Source organism: Prionailurus bengalensis, chromosome E4 (genome assembly GCF_016509475.1).
Source record: "Prionailurus bengalensis isolate Pbe53 chromosome E4, Fcat_Pben_1.1_paternal_pri, whole genome shotgun sequence".
Taxonomy (NCBI): domain Eukaryota; kingdom Metazoa; phylum Chordata; class Mammalia; order Carnivora; family Felidae; genus Prionailurus; species Prionailurus bengalensis.
The window spans coordinates 10,034,848-10,055,013 of NC_057360.1; the positions used below are offsets into that span (position 1 = coordinate 10,034,848).

Genomic DNA, 20,166 nt, shown 5'->3' on the forward strand with positions numbered 1-20,166 from the left:
ACTGAATGACCTGCCTGAAAGTGGCAGTGGAGAGTGAGGAAAAGCCTGTTTTAAGCCTTTGACCTCGAGATAAAGGGTCTTCTGGAAACGGAGGGTTTCAGCTTCTGAACTTTGAAAGGGAGGTAGTGTCCATAGTTAAAATCAGGGTAGATAAGGTGAGACGTTGGGCAAGAAAAGATTGAAAGGACACTGAAATGTCTTAGTAGTAGAAGAGAAAGGAGAGAAGACATTTACCTTTCTAAATAGAATCTGTTACAGGTGTCAAAATGTGACTCTGCCCAACGTAGGACCCAGCACTGCATCAGAGGCTCAGTGGTAGAGTGATCAGATAGACTTAGAACTGCGAAAATAACGGAACCATGATTATCCGCGTAGACGTAGTTGTACTTAGGGACGGCAGCAATAAAGGAGGAATGGTATATATTTTTGAGAAAGGCAGAAACAGGAGTAAATGCTCCCCTTTTGATTAGCGATGAGAAAGATATGTTTACCGGATTCACTGAGACCATGTAACACTTTTGTGCAGTAGTATAGGGGGTGGGAAGAGTAGAGTCAATACTGAAATAGAGAGGTCTAATTTCCTCCCAGTTCTGTGATGTGTGAAAGCAACATTTCCTTAGAGTTAAAATGAGAAAAGAGTTGAATTCTAGGTGTTCTTAGTATCAACCAGAAGGCGGCTTGAAAATAGTCTTTTAGAAGGGCCACACTGAATTTTTCAAGAGTCTTCTTGAGCTTAATGATGTATTTTATCACCAAGAAGTTACCTTTTACATTAAGATCTTTGTTCCAATGGTTTGAAATATTTGTTTTCATTGGTCTGCTTCTTCTATAATGTATCAAGTCTTTTATACCTCACAGAAGTATTATCCTGAAAATTTATAGATGCTTTTTGAGTCCTCTATCCTGAGAAAATACCACTTAGGTCCTGCTTTATACATATATATGGTTGGTTATCTACTAGAACATAGTAAGTTTCAGTAAATTAAGTTCCAGCTAGCGTAGGCAGCCTGTGTTTGTGATATGTGGCATTGCTGATAACTGAAATAAAAGGGCCTGTTCTCTCTTACCTCTCTAAATAGCATCAGAATTACAGCTCACTGGGGACGGCTGGCATCTTCTACTTCGTGGAAGGTTTTCTATCCTGTGACTGCCTTATGAGTCATTTCTACTTTAGGCAAAGAGACTTAACATTCTTTTCATCACACTTGCCTTTGTGACTCAACAAGCCTGACTTCTAGACGTATTTCAGACTTGTGCTACCCAATACGGCAGGCCTAGCCACCTGTGGCTTTTAAGCACATAAAGTGTAGCTAGTTCAAATTGAGATGTGTTATAAGTATAAAATACACACCATTTTCAAAGACTTAGTATGAAGAAACATCAGGACTTTCTTGATACTGGTTTCATGTTAAAATGATAATATTTGTGGATATATTGGGTTAAATGGAATATAGTATTGACAATAATTTAACCTATTTCTTCCTGATATTTTCAGTTGGACCCCTAGAAAGTTTTAAATTACATGTTTGTTGTGTTTCTGTTGGACAGCATTGATTAAGTAATTCCAGTGAGTGTGTTTCAGTGATGATATTTGTAATGTCAATCATTCGTTTGTATACAAATGTTTGTTGTTCTCCTTATAACAAAAAGAAATTTGGCATCTTGATTTTTTAAGGTCTCTCAACTAACAGTTTCCTAGAGCTTCATTTTTCATGCTTTTATGAGATTCATAATATATTTGTATGTTACTGTTTCATGAATAAGAAAATATTTACCACAATAGGCTTTTGGAGAGCTGGTTTTTGTTACAGAATAACTACTTAGACTTTTCGGTGCAAAGAAAGCATCTAGACATAGGCTCTTAGTTATTTTCATACTATTTTCACATGTTATTATTGACACTTAGAAGAATATGTAACTTTTAGTTCTTCTTGCCTTGTGTTGTTTTGATTTTTCTTTTTTTCTTTTGTTTAATGTTCATTTATTTTTGAGAGAGAGAGAGAGACAGACAGAACACAAGTTGGGGAGGGGCAGAGAGAGGGGGACACAGAATCCGAAGCAAGCTCCAAGCTTTGAGCTGTCAGCATAGAGCCTAATGCGGGGCTCGAACCCACGAACCACGAGATCATGACCTGAGCCGAAGTCGGTTGCTTAACCGACTGAGCTACCCAGGTGCCACAGTTTTGATTTTTCTATAGAGACAACTCTATACAAGTAGCTTTTTTGCTCATATGTTTCTTCCCCAGACCAGTTGTATTCCATAGTCAGAGCTGCTGTGATTCTTTATGTTCTGAATAAGAAATTGGACATGGAAATCTGTGTTCTCTGTTTCTTTCATGGCCGCTTTATTGCTCTTGCCTCTTAAACCGGGTCCGTGGTTTTGGTTCTAAAGTGTTTGTTTTTGTGGTTAGTTTCCATAGAGACGCAAAACGAGGTTAATAAAGAAGGACACAGAGGTTCCTGGATGGGAGATTAGCTTGTTCGCAGTTGCGTCCAGAGCACCGTTCTTCCAGAAGCAGCCACCGAAGGGCACTTTCTCCTCTGGTTCTCTCTGCAGGCACCACAGACAGCACCTCCAACAACACTGCCACCGTGATCTCCACCGCGCCGCCAGCTTCCTCCGCAGTCACGTCCCCCTCGCTGAGCCCCTCCCCGTCCGCCTCGGCCTCCGCCTCCGAGGCATCCGGCGCCAGCGAGACCAGCACAACGCAGACCACCTCCACTCTGTCCTCTCCTCTCGGCACCAGCCAGGTGATGGTGACGGCGTCAGGGTTGCAGACGGCGGCGGCCGCTGCCCTCCAAGGGGCCGCGCAGCTGCCGGCCAACGCCAGTCTCGCCGCCATGGCCGCCGCCGCGGGACTGAGCCCAGGCCTGATGGCGCCCTCGCAGTTTGCAGCTGGGTAAGGAGCGTTCGCACCTCGGTCACCCCGAGAGACCGCTAGAAGTCAGTGCTCCCCGGAGTCGCTCGTAGGGGGGACCGTGTCCATCTGAAATGCATAAAGCAAGGGAAACCCTCTTTAGAGCCATCAGCTCTTTGGAGTGGGAGGCTCTGGGGGGGTGCAAGGACCTTCCTGCGGCCGGAGTCCGCTTTCTTAACGCTCGGGGAGGGCGGCCATCCTACCGTCATTTCCAGGTGAGGTCGCGGAAACCAGGCCACTAGAGCTGATGTGCCCGAGCGGTGGGGCCCGGACGGAAGCCCACGATTCCTGGCTCACTCTTCTGCATTCTCCACCTAAGCTCTCTCAGCTGTCTGCTTTCTGATTTTCAAACGCGGACAAGATGCAGAGTAATAAGATCCCCAGTTTTTTATATTATCGAACAGGAAGGATTCCTTTTTCAATATGTGCCTTTCTCTGGGGTCTTTTTGTTTTGTTTGGGGGGAAAAAGAATGAGGTCATTCATTTTTTGTTTTTAATTTTTTTTAATGCGTATTTATTTTTGAGAGCGAGACAGACAGGACACGAGCAGGGGAGGGACAGAGAGAGAGGGAGACACAGAATCTGAACCAGGCTCCAGGCCCTGAGCTGTCAGCACAGAGCCGGACATGGGGCTCAAACTCACAAACCGTGAGAGCATGACCTGAGCCGAAGTCGGGCGCTTAACCGACTGAGCCACCCAGGCGCCCCAAGAATGAGGTAATTCGCAGAAAAGTCAGCATGACTCTGCAGGTTTTAGGTTTTGTGTGGATCATATCCTCGTTTCGCTTTGTACAAGTAAGCATCAAAGAAGGCAGTAACCAAAGCTTATTCTCAGAAGGAGAATAACAGATATTTCCATGTACTTCCCCAGCTGCATTTTCCTTTTTCTTAACTCCTTTGGGTGTATTGTCAAAATGACAGATGTGCCTACCTTGTAACAAAGTGACTGCTCTTTTGGACTTTCAGAGGTGCCTTACTCAGTCTCAATCCAGGGACCCTGGGCGGTGCTCTCAGCCCAGCTCTCATGAGCAACAGTACACTGGCAACTATTCAAGGTCAGTAGAATTTTTCCCCTTACTTAGACCTTTGGGTTTGTTTGTTTGTTTGTTTGTTTGTTTTTAATGAGGGACGTTTGCTTTGCTAGAGGTGAAGGTGATGGGGGAAGGTGGTTGAATTGATGATGCTAACTTGAGGACCAAGAAAATGTCCTTGTGAAAAAAAGGACTTCTACTTTCTACAAGAAGTATAGGTGTTAATTTGTAAGAACAGGAAATATGCTTAGTTTGGAATATTACAAAAAAACAAACAAAATAACAGGAATTGTTATGCTGATATTTATCTTATGTGAATAGACTTCGAGGCAGAATTTCCCCCTGATAAATTTATCTAAGGAGTCATCCAAGACCCATCCCCAGGTAAACACCACCAAGATAAATTCCCCAGTCCCCAGCCCCACCCCCACATATGAGAGCCACAGAGGAGAAGGTCCTATAAGGATTAACCTTGGAGCATATTATATAGACTTCAAGAGTACTTTTAATTGTTAGGTTCTGCCCTTTGTGTATCCCCATCAGTTCAGAATGTATATTCTCTTGGATTGCCTCTTTTCCAAGCCCATTGGGTCTCTTTTGGCCTTCGCATGCTATCCAGTCTAAAATGGGTCTAAATCCATTCACTCCATATGTGAAGGGTTTTCCTTATTTAGCTTCTGAGCTTTATATGCTAAGATGCTATGTTACGTGACTCAGGAAAACAATTTGAGACATCACTATATAAATCAGAGAGAGAGAGTGTGTGTGTGTGTGTGTCTTAAAATTTGAATGGTTCATACTTAAATGAGAGCTCTTGGGGCCAAAAATATGCTCTTAGCCAACCTCAGTTAAGATTAGTGTTTCATGGATGGTATCTCTGCAGTATACTATAGAGAATATGAGTTACAGACAAACCTAAGACATGACTTAGATTAGATTATACTTCTGGGTTTCCTGGACCCAGTTTCAACGTGCCCCGCAACACCAAGCAAGCCTTGCAGACCAGCAGGGTATCTGAGACTTTAACTTAACTCTGACACTGTCTACCTAGAGATAGCATCAGATTCCACAGGGTAAGGGTTCAGTCCAACAAAACCGTTCCTCCCTCCCCTTCAGACACCAGTGGTAAGCCCAGGCTATTATTACCTATGCTTCTGACCAGCTACAGATTGGCGGTTCCAACAACCTTTTCCTTAGATTGATTCTGTTACTTGGCTAGAGCGGCTCACAGAACTCAGGGAAACACATTTACCAGTTTGTTAAAGGATATGATAAAGTATGCAAATCAACAGCCAGATAAAGAGATACATAGGATGAGGTCCCAAACAGAGGAGTTTCTGTCCGCAGTGGAGTTTGAGGTCTGGCTCAATGGCACATAGAAAGAAGTATTCTGGTTCTCCAAGAGTGGAGGCTCTCCAGACAAGACCCAAAAGCTGTCCCTCTGGGTTTTTACGGAAGCTTCATGACACAGTCATGATTGACTAAGAAGTCATTGGCCGTTGGCTGAATCAAACTCCATGTTCCCCTCCCATCATGTGAGGTTGGGGGTGGGACTAAAAGTTCCAACCCTCAGATCACATGGTTGGTCCTAGGGGCAACCCGTCCCCGCCCTTGGGTGGCATCCAAAAGTCCCCTTCACTGATATCAAGACCCGTTTCATGGTTTTGGCTCTGAGGTGTTTTCAGGAACTGTGGATGTAGACCAGATATATCTGAGAAATACCAATTTGGTCATTCAGATGACTGAATACATATTTCTTCTAAATATATATTTCTAAATACTCTTTCTATATATATTAGAATGATTTCTTCTAATATATCATTAGAATGATTACCTTACATTATATTGACTTTCTCCTTGATGAAATCATATGTAAATTGATGGTTAGAGCTGTAAACCTTTTGGTATACAAGGATTTCTTTTTGGCATGAGATTTGTGATAAATCACTCTTGCTCTTACATGAGGAAACCTCTGGGCTTTAGTGATGCTACAAAGGCAAATGCCTTCCCCAGGGCACAGCCGAGTATAGAACAAGTACTGTCTGGGAATATCTAGAACTCTTCTATGCCCCTGAACCTAGAATCTCAGAAAACTTAAAGCTGCACCAAATCTCACCGATCTGTGCTCTTTGTATGATCATGTCCAAGTCAGTCCCTCTAGCTTTCGTTATATATGAAATCAGCCAGAAGTTTTTAATCTAGATTTATTGGAATTTTACTTTTTCTTATTTTTTTTATTTTAGAGAGAGTGTGAGCAGGGGAGAGGGACAGAGAGAGACAGAGAGAGAGAATCTTAAGCAGGCTCTGTGTCCAGCTCGGAGCCCGACGTTGGGGCTCTATCACATGACCCTGGGATTATGACCTGAGCTGAAATCAAGAGTTGGGTGCTCAACCCACTGAGCCACTCAGGTGCCCCCCCCCCCCCACAACTTAAAAAATATTTATTAAGTAATGTCTACACCCAAAGTGGGGCTCTAACTCACAACCCCAAGATCAAAAGTCATACGCTCTTCCGACTATGCCATCTGGGTGCCCCAGATATCAACCAAATAATGCCATTAGAAACCCCCTCAAACCTACATGTGAAAATGTAGTTATATGGGTGGGAGGATATTGGAAGGGTTGCCAGATAACAGAAAAAGATACTAAATGAGAGTGCCAGTTATTTAAAAGTAAAGTTCATTAATGCCTTCTGTGGAAGAGTAATCCGGGTGCTATAATGGAACAGCATTAAAAGAGCAATTCTCATGCGTGAAAGCAAGTCCCAACCTTAGATAACCCCCTGAGGCCACCGCGTCCATACATCTCTACTGCCCTCCTCATTCTCCTTTGTAGAAGTCCTAGGAATCAAATGTGATGCCTCAGCAAGTGAAAAATTAACTTCACCTTACACCATATTTGGTAATATGTAATTATTTTAGAACTAAGGTCATTTTAGAAAGGTGGTTTTTATCTTGTCCATCGTCCCAAAATGCTCAGATTTATCAATAATGCCAGTTAGTTTGATAAAAGCTAATTATATTTTAATGCCCCCATCACCGTAGCTAGTTTGTCTTTTGAATGGAAGAGGGTTACAATCGGCAATCTTCATTAAAAACAAAACGACCAGATTTAAAAATACTTGTAGGAAGATGGAACAGAGTTGAGGTTCTGAGATGGCAGCGTAGCTCTGATTCACGAGACAGTTCTTAACTCTCCCCTCTCACCTGTCCTGCTTGTGCTCGTTAAATTAGTTAGAATTTCAGCCTATTTAGGTGCTTTCAAAATCATAAGGAAACTTCGTTTGGTGACAGGATGGCTGTATGTGAAGAACACAAGTCAATTAAGGGCTGCACCGTTCCCACCTGGGCTGTAGGAAGCCTCAGCACCCTTGATGTGTTACTTGGCTTCTCTAGAATGGTTTTAACATTCTCTTTTCTGCCCGTTTGGGGGGGGTTTTGTCTGTAGCTCTCGCTTCTGGTGGCTCTCTTCCAATAACGTCACTGGATGCGACTGGGAACCTGGTATTTGCCAATGCGGGAGGAGCCCCCAACATCGTGACTGCCCCCCTGTTCCTGAACCCTCAGAACCTCTCTCTGCTCACCAGCAACCCAGTGAGCTTGGTCTCCGCCGCCGCAGCCTCCGCAGGGAACTCTGGGCCTGTAGCCAGCCTCCACGCCACCTCCGCGTCCGCCGAGTCCATCCAGAACTCTCTCTTCACGGTGGCCTCTGCCAGCGGGGCCGCCTCCACCACCACCACCGCCTCCAAGGCACAGTGAGCGGGGCCGCGCGGGGCCTGCCACCAGCCTTTGCCACCTGCCGCGCGAGTGGCCTGCCAGCCAGGCTGAGACTGAACAATGTGATTGGCTTCCTCTTGCCATGTTTCAACAGCAAGCAAGGGAGAGAAGGGAGAAAAGGAGAAAAAACGCCTACCAGAGGAAAAAAAAAAAAAAAAGGATGGAGACAGGACAACATTTGCCTAATTTTGTAATAAAACACTGTCTTTTCAGGATTGCTTCATGGATTGGAGAACTTTCTAACCAAAAATTTAAAAAAAAAAAAAAGCAGAAACAAAAAATCAAAAACAAAAACATAAGCGAAAGGACTACTTATCATTTCCAGCAGTCATGATGACAAGTTAAGGTGGGTTACCAATTCCGATATAGGAAGGGGATTTCTTGTTTGTCTAAATTTCTTTTTTTCTTAAAAAAAAAAAAAAATCATTTTTATGGGTCTGTTGTACAGGCCAGTAAGTCATAACAAGGTGTTTATAATCGTATCAATTGTGTTGGGGGTTCCTTTCTTAACTGGTACAATTTAGGCAGGCCTGTATTACTGTATCTCTATTATTATTGTTGTTGTTGTTATTGTTTTTTATATATATATATAGTTTGGACATGTTTATCTCTTGCTCCTGGATCCTACTTCAGTGAGCTCCCACACTGTGGGGAGGGAGGGTTTGGGGGTAAGGGGAGACTTACGTTCTTAACTGCGGGGAATGTTCTTGCTGGTTTCCTTATCCTTGATGACTCTTACAGAGGTGCTAGAAAATTATTTTCTTTTGCCACTTATGCAAGAGGCTTGGTGCAGAAGCTGATGGCAGTGTGTGCAAACACTCCCGCTCCACACACGCCCCCTCCCCCATCAGGTGGTGCCTTCGGAGCACTTTTGTGTAGGAAGCAATTCCTGCTGAACTGTAGCTCTCACTCACCCCGGATCATTGAATGACCCTGAGGCCCAGATCCTGCGGTGCACCGGGGCGGCGTCTGCTGTCCGTGGAGACGGCCGCGTGTGTCGCGGGGCAGGATCTGGTTCCGAAGAGCAAAGACTACTGCAGACACCTGACTTGGTGGTTCTCCTGATTCCCTGCCTCCTGAGAAATGCTCCTACTGTTGGTGTGTTTGTTTGTTTGTTTCCATTTTGTGAAAGTTTTCCATTCAAACTTCCTTTCGTTTACTTGGCAAAGAGCGAATTGACTTCTTGAAATCGGGAAGCTCCTCCCTTCTGTTGTGTTCTGAAGGAAGTCCCCTAGACTGTTGCCATCGAGTCTGTATCCCCCAAAGAGGTGTGATGGGAAGAGTCTGAGGCTCCCACCTTTTGCGGTGGCCGCAGACTTCCTTTTCACTGGACGACGTGTAAATTCCTCTAACCTTAAGACTCTCCTTGCTTCCCTGACTGGAGAATGCACTTACTAGCTGGGCACGGGGTCTTAGAACCTTTGAAGGACTCTGAGCAGGAACTTTGCACACACCTCAAGTGTCTCCTTGGTTTATTAGTGATGCTCCAGCTCGGTAGGTCAGAACGGCAATACACGTCGCGCTATACGCTGTAGAAAGTGATTAGCTTCCGGAATTGTTTTCAGGGTGTTTCTAGACGATGTAAATGAGCCCGTCGAAAGGAAGAGTTTATGGAAGTAGATGAAGAGGAATGAGGGTAACTTGGAAATTCAATTCCCCCTTGTGTCAGCGTACTATTATGATGTTTTGTCTGTACCAAAACATTTCCCGGACGACTGGATCACTGCGATGCGGCTCGTCCGAGCCCCCCCTCTTATTGGAGATCAGGTTCCCGTTTGGTATCTGTGGCTGCCTGCTTTTATCTCCAGTGGCCCAAGACTGCACTTTCCCCCCTTTCGAGCTAGGGTCTGAGAGAGAGTGGCAGGTCTTTTTCGTTCTGATTGCTCTGCTTATGTCCCCAAGAGAGCTTGGAGTCTGTGTGTTTGTCTCTTCACAGTGTTGGGAAAGGCAGTGATACAGATACGGCGTGTATTTTTGTGTGTGATCGTCCAAGTGGGAGACAGGCACCTTAATATTAAATGGCCAGAAACAGATTTAGTCCCTTTGTTAATTTTTCTTTTGTTGCTTCTGTCTTCCCGTTTTACTTCACGGGGTATTTAATTATCAACCGAAATTTCCTCTTCTCACCGTTCACCTTCCCTAAAATCCCTCCAAAATCAGTGAACTGCAAGCAGGGAAACTAACAAATAATGTCCATCCACCTTTTTTTATGTGTGGTGTGTTTTTTTTTATGTTGTCGTTTTTTTGTTTGTTTGTTTTCTTTTTTTAACTAAGCTTGAACCAAAGTCAATTTTTAGCAAGCTGCTGTACTAATGGACTAGTTTATAACGTGCATTTCAGACACATTGAGGAGATAGATGCTACTGACAATTTCTTTTTTCATTTGTCTTTATTTTATATAAAAGTTGCTGCTTGTTTTAATCTTTTATGTTGGTTAATTGTAATACCCTCTGGGCAGACATTAACTTGATTTTAACTAGTGTATTTAGTTCGGTGTGTAAATAGAATGGCAGTGTCGGTTACTAATTTTTCTCCTCTCCATCTTCTCTGATGTTGTTCAGTTTCATCTTGTATCCCAACTTGACATCTCTAACTTTAGTCTGTGCAAATGGTTTTAGGGCTATCACTAATAGTAGCTGCCCATTATAATGAGTCCCTCCCCTGGGAGTGGTAAGTTAGGAGGAAGGATTCAGGGAGGGAAATGCTGATACCCACCGTCCCAGATAGAGGTTATAGCATTAATTTCCCAAAACTGCTGCCAAAGGAAGTGTGGAGTCCTAAGAGACTCAAACCCAGTGGATCAAAAGGAAGGGCAAAGAAAGGCTGTGCTTGTGTGTGTGTTTTCCTGTGAGGTTCAAAAGATGCTCCCGCTCCTAAACAAGGTTCACCAATGGACTTTAATATTTTAAAGATACTAAGCTTTAAATGTCAGGGCGATGGGCTTCTATTCTCTGCCCTGTCTGTGTTCTCTAGTCAGCCTGGGATAAGGGGATTCTGCCTTTTCGCGTGTGTGTGGATCACTTCATGAGGATAAACCTTAAACCAGCATAAAAATCCGTGCTTAAAAGAAAGAAATGCTTAGACAAAGGTAACATTTAAAAATTTTCTCGTTCTTTTCTTATTTAAAGACAAGTTGTAAAACGAAAGGTACATTTGTACGTGTACACAGGAAACACTAAAACAGTTTGCTGATAGGTATTTAGCTTAAAATCACTCCCCACCACCATCCCTAGACATTTTGCTGATCACATGGCTTCATGACTCAACCTTGAGTCCTTTTTGACTTTATATTATAGTTATCATCTCAAGAAATGCTTTTTGAATTGAGTGAATCTCCTAAGCTAAGGTACTCAGACTTGACTTTGAACCACCTTATATGGGAAAGTCTGGAAATTAAGGGGGCCGTTTGACCAAAAAGAGGTGTTTGGTAGTTTCTGCATTTCTAAGCGGTTGGGCCAGATCGGTCATCAGAACTCATTGTACATTCTTCTTCTTCTCCCCCCCCCCCCCCCCCCGCCTCCATGTTTATGCAGATTTTATTTCCTCCCTGAATTTGGTGAATACATACTAAACCAAAGACTAATTCTGAATGCATTTATAGTGATACTATATTTCTGTATTTGCCCATGGTAATGGGCCCTCCCCAGGGAGTGGTGAATGTAATTGAATCCTGCTTATCACAAGCAGTGCAATTTGGTCATGAACTTTATTTATACCCTGTGTGAATCTGAAGGACAGAGCAGAAAGACCTAGAAAAGGGCTTCTTATTGGAACAATATTATTGTTCCTGATTTAAGAAATAAGTTGAGTGCTATATGTTGGTTTAAATGTTTCCGAATTATATAAGCAGCTTTTTAGAATTAAAAAAATGTTCACCTCTATTACCTGACACAATACACGCTTCCTTTTGTTTATGTGATAAGAAAGACCAATACCATCCCAATTCACTCAACTTATTACTCAAGCAACAGAACCAAAGGAATCCAACTTTCATTTTGTGTAGGACCATACCTATTTGTACTTCATGGTAGCATTATTAGAAGTTAACGATCCTTTTTTTTTTTTTTAAGGGAAAATAAGGTTAATTAAAAGACTTTTTGTGAGATGATCATGCTGTTTTGTTCTACATAATTCATTCATTGTTGGGGGAAAAAAAAAAAAGCACAATTATACCTCTTTTTTATGTTATTTTGCCCTGTTATCCCTCATGTATTTGGGAAGATGGGGGAATCTTGTCTGTATTATCCAGAAGCACAGATATTTTCTTGACCCAAGATTTAAGGTCAGCCCAATCTTTAACATTAAATGTTCTCTTTAAATTGCTGGGAAGGCTGGATACATTTGCATATATAGGAAATCATATTTGTAGATATTTGAAGCTCCAAACCCTGATAGTAAACATTGCAGTCAGTGTATATAATAAACGTACAGAAGAAACTCTTTGTAGTTCATAGTCTACAGTTGTTCCCCACCCATGTCATCCTCCCCAAACTTTCTTCACCGAGAAAAAAGTAAACCCGTTGAGATAGGAAGAAAAGGGAGAAGTGCCAGCCGGGAGACGTCCGCGTGCACCGAGCCCCAGGGCTGGTGGGGAGCGCTGGTGGGGAGCTGGTGGGGAGTGGCGCCTGCCCAGACCTCTTGCTGGCAGTATCCGCCGGGTCAGACCCCCTACGGGCACCCCAGAGGTCAGTCTACGGTTTGATAACCTTCAGTCGAAGAAGAGCCTCAACAATTCATGATGAGATGTTGGCCAAATTCTTTTCCATCGATTCAGCATCTAAAATTGATGAATTTAAAGTCTATTCTCCAAACCATGTGTATTGCAGCTGAAAATATTAAAAGACCATCCATGCTACCGAGAAAATGGCTCTCAAGACCTGAAATTTAAAGTTATTCAAATGGGCAACGGTTGACGGGTTCATTTGATCATAACCACTGATGAGTTCATTTTGTATGTGCGTATAAAAAGCATTTAATGTATGACACTGTTCATCTAATCATAGCCCTGGCCATTTTGAAGTCATTTTCAGTCTTAAAACATTTTGAAGATGACACTTTAAGATGGTAAATCTTTCTTAGCATTTACCTTCATTTTTGAGAAGGAAAAAGAATCTTTGCCATTCTTTTAAGAAAAGTAACTAAGATCCGCTATTAGGCAGGTTGGCGTAATGGCGCACACAGTATAAATAAATGTGAGCTTGAACAGGAGTGGGATAAATAAACCGCTTTTATCATTAAAAGCTGATACCAGCCCTGTTCTGCCTCACTCTTTCGTTAATCCAAAGAGATTAAATGGGACACCCCGGAGATTTCCAGTAAGATAATTTGGGAGGATTTCATCAGGAAGGCAGGGAATGTGGTGTTTCTCAGATTTGTCCAGTTTATACCCAGATTTCCATATGGTGTGTGAGCTGTTGCTTTCTTCCAATTGCCCTCATTCGGGAAGCACTTAGGTCCTTGTTTTGACTCTTCTTCTCCGCCTTTTCTAACAGCAGTAATTGAGTGAATCCGACTTTGATTCTGTGATCTGGAGCTCCTTTCAGCCCCCTCCTCCTCTTCCTTCTCTTTTCGAATGGTGATACCTTAATCTGTGAGGGTAACGCTGGTGGGTAACAGCTAGCTTCTGGCACCTTCATAAAATACCTCAGCGTAGCTTAGCGTTGTTACAGACCTGGTTTTAATCTAAAAACCAAAAAAAGAAAAAAGAAAAAAAACCTTTATAAATAGTGGAAATAATTCTAGCTGTAGCATTTAGTTGAACTGATGTTTGTTACGGTTGATAAACATGATTGATGCTGTATGTATTTGGGATCCTGTTTATAGGTTACAATTTATAGGGTTAGGGAGGGTTGGGGTGGGGAGAGGAGAAATTGATTATGTTAGAAGGAAAATGTTGCTCACGTGTGTTTGTTTTTCCTCGTATCTGTCTTGCCAAAGGAAACTTGATTGTCTCTGCAGTGGGTTTGGGATTCGTCGGCCTCTCCGTGGTTTGACCTGCACCGCAGCGTGTGGGTTACACATGGGCGGTGCTTTAGCTTCAGGGTCCCCTAAGGCATGTGTGCCCCTTCCTATGGCCACCCTTGCCCCCAGACCCTGCCAGTCCCTCCTAAGGATTCATTACCTCTCTGTGTGGCAAGAGCTTGGGCGAAGGACGCGTGTGTGGACATCCATCTGGGCGTGTGGTTGAGAAACGGAGGCCGAAGCAGGCGTGCGCCATTTCATTCGGAAAGGAAAGACAAGTGCTGCATCCTCAACTAGGAAAACTAAAGTGGAACAGGTTCTTTTTTGTCACCCTCTGTCGTGTTGGCAACATTGCAAAGCCCTCCTTCCTTGTCTCATGCCAAGGCTAATTCCGTCTAGACCAAAAATGCGAACAGAAGTAAAACCGACCCGAGCAGTTGAAAGCCAGCCTGCTTGCCTCACGCGTGTGATAAGGCGTGACCTCTGGGGACTGGCAGGTTGGTGAGACTGAGGAGAGCGGTGTTCCTGGTGGGAATGTGGATGAGAAATGCTGGCTTGGGAAATACCAAAGCACCCTTCCTGCCCGTACTCCGGGACAGACTGCCGTGGCTCTCCACGTTCAGGTATGGACTCTGCCTCCAGAAAGGTTATTTTTAAATAAACCATCCGTCTCACCGAACCCGAGTGGGATTTGGTTTAGGTACCAAAGACACTGCTGTGTCATTGTTGAGTCTTACGTTTTCAAAACAGGCAGAGAGAATAGGAGTGAAAGGCTGAGATTTGGAAAGGCTGTACCTGTGTCTCTTTCCTTTTCCTCTCCCCTCTTTCCTCTCCTCCCTTACCCACATTTTGAAGGAAGTCTTGGTTGTCCTGGCTTCGGAAAAGAGATGAATTTTGTTTCGCTCTGCTGGCTCTGTAAAGACGGATAGAGTTGCTCAGTGTGGCAGTGATGTTCTTAGAATTGCTGGCAAATCGGGGGGCGGGGGGGCGGCGTAAAATATGGGGGTAGAGGGTTTTTTTTTTTTCTTTATTTCCCTTTATCTAACACTTATAAATAGAACCAGTACAGCCTGTTTGAGTTCAGATGATCCCTAGATGTGCTATCTCTGTTCTGTCACTTAAAAAGGATAAGCATTTTCAAGAGCAGGATTACATGGAAAACCAAAACTCCTTTATCCTCCCAGGGAGCTGTATTGTTCCAGAACGGTTTTATACATGGGTTCTAGGGAGTTGAGAAGTTCATTGTCTTGGTGTATCATTGATGGGACACAGAAAGGGAGAGAGGGGAAAGACATTTATTACTCTCTTAATATTCCGTCAAAAATTGATCAGGTTGCAGAACTTCGTGAAAGCTTTATTAATAATCTGATTGTTCTCACATTATATAAAAGTGGTATTAATATTGTGTGACCTTTCAAAGCGCTAGATAGGTTTGTAAGTAGGTGATAGGGATGTTGAAGATAAGAGCACTTGAAACAGAAGTTACGGGAAACAAGGTGTGCGTGATGGAACACCACTTTGAGCACGGGTCGCGGAGGGCAGGCGCGGTGTCTGGTTCTTTCTGTGTCGCTGCATCTGCCCCCTCTCGGCACGGGGCTCCAGCCCCCCCCCTCCCCCGGCACCACCTTCTAGTTCAGAGTTCAGACCCAGGACACTGTCAAAAAGGTCAGACCCCGAAAGTTAATTTACTGTAAAAAAACATTGAGGTCTGCTGCAAAGTTCCCCCGCGTTTTCTTTGTTTACTTGTTCATCCTTGTTTTAAGTCAGCCCCAACCTTACAAAAGCAGCTTTTAAGGCTTCTTTCATAACCTGGCAGCAGCATTGAGTTCTCTAACGTTATATCCCAAAGTCTGCAGGCAGACAGCCGGATACAGTGCCGTGTGAAAAATGAGACCTCCAAACGCTTCTTTAAAATTAGAATCTCCTTCGAATGAAACCGTGAAAAAGGACAGAGCCCCGTGGAGGGAGGGCCGTGCCCCCCCCCCCGGCCCCCTCCCACCGTCCGTGAGTCTGACAACGCAGCAGGAAAGGAGATGCACTTTCAGAGGCTGAAAAACGGAGGGGGTTCTGTCAGGAAAGGCTGTAGCTGTAGGCGTGTGGGGATGCCACGTCTGTGGCGCTCGCCCTGCCCAGGTCTGCAGAAGGCACGGAACTTTTCTAAGAATCGAGTGGACCGATGCCAGCCCGGGTGTGTTTAAAACTGCATATGTTGGGGGCGGGCGGGGTGGGGGGGGGGGGAGCGGAAGACTTTGCAGGCGTGTCACAGCGTTGGGCTCTCTGCGGCATCGGTGGTGTGGCCCCCCCGGGAGACGGAGGGAGAGGCAGACGGACTTCTCCCGGCTTCTCCCGTCCGCCTGAGCGCATTACTCAGTCCCGGGAGGGAGGCCTCCCGCGTTAGCCGCGTCAGACCGCAGGTCAAGTTCCTCCCTCTTTGGTAATAGCAAAGGCTGGGTGAGTAAGGGTGGCACTGCCGCCCACCCCAAGTCCAGGACTGTCGTATACCTCATTTCTAACTCGTGATTGAGTAACTTGCTGTAGCTTTCTCAACCCTCCAGAGTTGCCAAGTCCGCCCCCCCCCTCCTCTAAGTAACGTTGAACTCTGGCCTATAGCACCACAGGACCTGCAGCCTAGGGTGGGACCTCCTAAAGCCTCTGAATGTCGCTGCTGAAAAGCTACTGCAAACCGAGGGCAAATTGCAATCTTCTGTTTCTTTTCGTTGCAAGGGGGTCTTCGCAGGTCTCTCAACATCCGCTCTCCCTGCCACCCTGTCTCCGGGGGCTGGCCAGCTCTCCCCGCCCCCGCCTGCTGGGGTGGGAGCGTCCTGTCCCCCTCTGCGGCCTCAGGGTTCTGCTCATTTTCAGGACTTTGGGTGGAAGGGAAAAAGACACCAAAGGCTCCTTTAAGCTGACTGCTGCATACACATTTCACTTTTTTTCCTTTGTCATGACCAAAAAAATAATAATAATAAATCCAAATATTTAAGTTTTTATTATTATTAATATTATTATTATTTGACAATCTTGTATCCGACGGGCTCTTTAGAAGCTGCATCCCCAGCCCTTTCACCTTTTCTTTGAATGTAGTTCCCAGCCTTCAATTCCCACCCCCAGTGTTGAAAGAAAGCTTTGCCAGGTCTTACTACTGCTGCTATAAGCCAGGGGAGGGTGGTTTCTTTGTTTTGTTTTGTTTTGTTTTTTAAATTTCCAGCCAAAACCAAAGATTCCTTAATGATTGTATAAACTCAAAACAAAAACAAAAAAACCAAAGAAAAGAGAAGTCTTCAGCATCAATCCAGTCTGTGGCGTCCTGGCATTTAGAGGAGTGAGGCTAGGGGTGGGGGCGGGGGGCTGTGACCCACAGGAAGGGCGGGGGGGGGGGTCTGTTTTCCATGTGCTCGGGTTTGCAGAGGTGCGTCCTCGGTAGTTTTGCTCTGGCCAACCTGTGAATGTGCCGTGGAACAAATTGGCATTTCAGATTTTCCAAAACAATAAAAAAGCCGCCATCGCCGTGATGAGCCACCCCCCCAGCAACCACGGTCACCACAGGGGCTTCTAGCACGGGGGAGCTGGGAGGCCAAGGCCTGCTGCCGGGCCGCCGGACCCACAGAGTGGGGGGACGTTGAAGACACTGGTGCAGGACTGGCTGCTCTGCTGGGTGCTTGGACCTCTGGGGTCATGACAGTGAGTACACGCCAAGGTGCCCTTCTAAGCCTTTTCTTCTCTCCTTTACTGGAACTGCTTGGAAGTGGCTCTGCCCTGTTTGTGAGAAAACGTGCAGAATGATTATCGAGCTTTTCGTTTCTCCTTACCGTAGTTGGTTTCCTTTCTGCAGCACCACTGTGCAACTATGCATTGTATTTCACAACCTTTGTGCTAGGTAGATGCCTGTGACTTTTTAACTCGGGGGTGGGGGTGGGGGGGCTTGCAAATGAAGGAACTTTTTACATGGATCTTTTTAATCTCAGTTGATTGGGGGCGGGGCGGGTATTTGGTTCTAGGGTCATACAAGCTCTATCCCAAAGCAAAATCCAAATGTTAATAATATTAGCCTGATGCAGATACCAAAGATGATTTCTTTCCTGCAGAACCTTAGACTTGTGTATTAAGTACGATTACCCAGCACTTGCATTAGTGTAACCTCAGTAATTCCAAAGCTTAGATGTATATTTTGGTATATTTCTGGGATATTAAAAAAAAAAAAAATGTCGTTTAACTTCTTGTTTGTTTCAGTGTAATGCTCTTAAAGTCATAGCATGAAAATAACTGAACTGTCCTATTCTTAGTAGTTTGAAATAATAGTATTTTTGTATGTTTTGGGTGTGTCTATGTATGTATTAACATAACAGTTTTCACTGCCTAGGTGTTCATAATAAAAAAGAAAATGAAAAAGTTCTGAGTGTACATAATATTCAGTAATAAACTTCCACCGGGGTCAATTTGGATTGCATATTTGCTGATTACCGTTCCCGACAGGGATTTTGTTTTGTTTTACACAGACCGTGATCGTGTTTTCCTAAAGATGCTTTGGTGTTTTGTTTTTTTTTTTTTTTTCTCTCTCTCTCTCTTTAAATATCTCAACTCCCCCCCCCCCACCGCCTTTCTCTTTTCTTCCTTTGACTTTTTTTTTTCTTTCTTTCTTTCTTTCTTTCTTTCTTTCTTTCTTTTTTTTTAATATTGATTCAGGGGTGTTTTTCCACTGTTGTCGAGGGAGGGCCATAAGGGGTATTGGCCCCTTGGCCTCCCAAAACTTTTGTTTTATGTACTTAAGTTTAAAATGTGAGTTTGAGTTCTCGTTGGTGGAAACTTACGATGTGGTGTAAATGATTCTTTCCAAAATTGTCCAGCAGCCTTAACGAGGCAGCGACAATTTCTAAGTAGTTGATTGGGAGTCCTTTATACATTTCTCCTTAGGTAACTTTGCAATCTGGGTGGCTCTTGTAGAGCCTCACTGCCCCAGAGTGCCTGGTTAGCCACTTCCCCTCGGATCGGAATGTTTTGTAAGAATCTGCTGATAGCCTGGATTTCGGGGGCCCTTGTCATCTGGGTCCCTGGGAAACACACGTTTTCTGGATTTTGAAAACCCGAAACGCAAGCGACTTCACCTTTTGGGGAACTAGCTGATGTGCCTCCCGAGGCCTTGAGGAGGTGGCGGGGGATATGAGCGGTGCTGTCTCTTTAAAAGTGCCCTTTATATGATTCCCCCTCCTGGGGCCTCCCACCGGGGCTGTAGGCTTGGGAGAGATTGCGTAGGTGACAGTGAATCAGAATGAAATGGTAGGTTTTGTGTAGATGCATTTGTCTGCTGTAATTTTTATATATATATTAAACTTACTGTAACTGTACAGTTCGTTTCTGTTGTAAAACATCATTAAACCATTTTCCAAGTGTTTTCACATTGTTGGAGTTTCCTTGCACTAGTCGTGTTGGTATTCTGGACGCTTCCCGCACACAGACCGTCGCATAAGCCTTCCCGTGGGTCTTTTCCAGGAGGGGCTCCCAGGGGTCCCAGGCACTGGAGGCACCTTGGTTCCTAGCCCACCCCCACCCTGGGCCCTACCGCCCACTTCCTCCTGTGTCCCCTGGAGTGCTGTGGCCGCCACACCTCTCTCGCTCCCCAGACTCTGAGGGTCCAGGGTCGTCTCCTCGCACCCCAGGGCTTTGTGTGACCAAAGCCACAGGCCCTTGACCGGTCCTGCAAGATCACCCTTCAGGGTTCCCATTTCTCTTGTGTCTTTGATGGCAGACCAGGTATTGAATTTGACTTTTCCACCCTTCGCTCTTTATACTCTTTGGTGCCCCTCCAACGTTTCCTGCCACATCCTGAACACCCATTCCCTGAGGGTTCTCTGAAAGAAGCTGGCCCCGGACTTGGCATCTGGTTCTCCTGTCGGAGGGCACACAACTCAACTTCGCTCCCTCTAGCTTATTATACGAGTTCACATTTAGCGTCTGGAGTGCAGTTTGTTGAATGAGAATTCGAGGCTTTTTCTTTTCGTTTAATGTTTATTTTTTGAGAGAGAAAGCAGGAGCCGGGGAGGGGCAGAGAGGGATGGGGACGAAGGATCTGAAGCGGGCCCCAGGCTGACAGCAGAGAGCCCAACGCGGGGCTCGAACTTACAAAGCGGAGCCAAGGTCAGATGCTCGACCGACCGAGCCACCCAGGTGCCCCTGAAAATCTGAATCCTAAAGCGAATTTCCCACAGAGAGCAAACATCAGCTTGTTGAAGAGCTTTGGGAGGCTAACTTCCCTGTCTCGCGACCCCGTGCGACCCGGGTCTACCGGATGTGCTCCCTGAAGTAGGAGACCGCTGTTGTCTCAAGACGTGCTTGCACCCTCTGAAGGGCCCGGAATGGGAAGGCCGATCTCGGTTCCTCTCGTCCCCTGATGTAACCCGACTAGGCTGCTATCCCACCCCTCGGGTTTGTAGCTTGCATGTAAGTTTGGGAAGTTTATCCCTTAAAGCAATTTGCGGAGTTCTT

General features: G+C 44.9%; 1 protein-coding gene across 3 annotated transcripts in view; it reads left to right on the forward strand.

Annotated features, from left to right (window-relative positions):
* POU2F1 (POU class 2 homeobox 1) overlaps window positions 1-19,075 on the forward strand; it is a 188,034-nt gene extending 168,959 nt beyond the window's left edge. For 2 of the 3 annotated variants that reach the window (XM_043568236.1, XM_043568235.1), the window contains exons 14-16: window positions 2,558-2,900; window positions 3,885-3,973; window positions 7,397-7,977. In XM_043568236.1, the coding sequence (XP_043424171.1) occupies window positions 2,558-2,900; window positions 3,885-3,973; window positions 7,397-7,707 (743 nt within the window). In that variant the 3' untranslated portion in view covers window positions 7,708-7,977. Of the gene's footprint in view, window positions 1-2,557; window positions 2,901-3,884; window positions 3,974-7,396 lie in introns of all 3 variants that reach the window. The other variant, XM_043568234.1, reaches the window with a different exon arrangement.
* The last annotated feature ends 1,091 nt before the right edge of the window (window positions 19,076-20,166 follow it).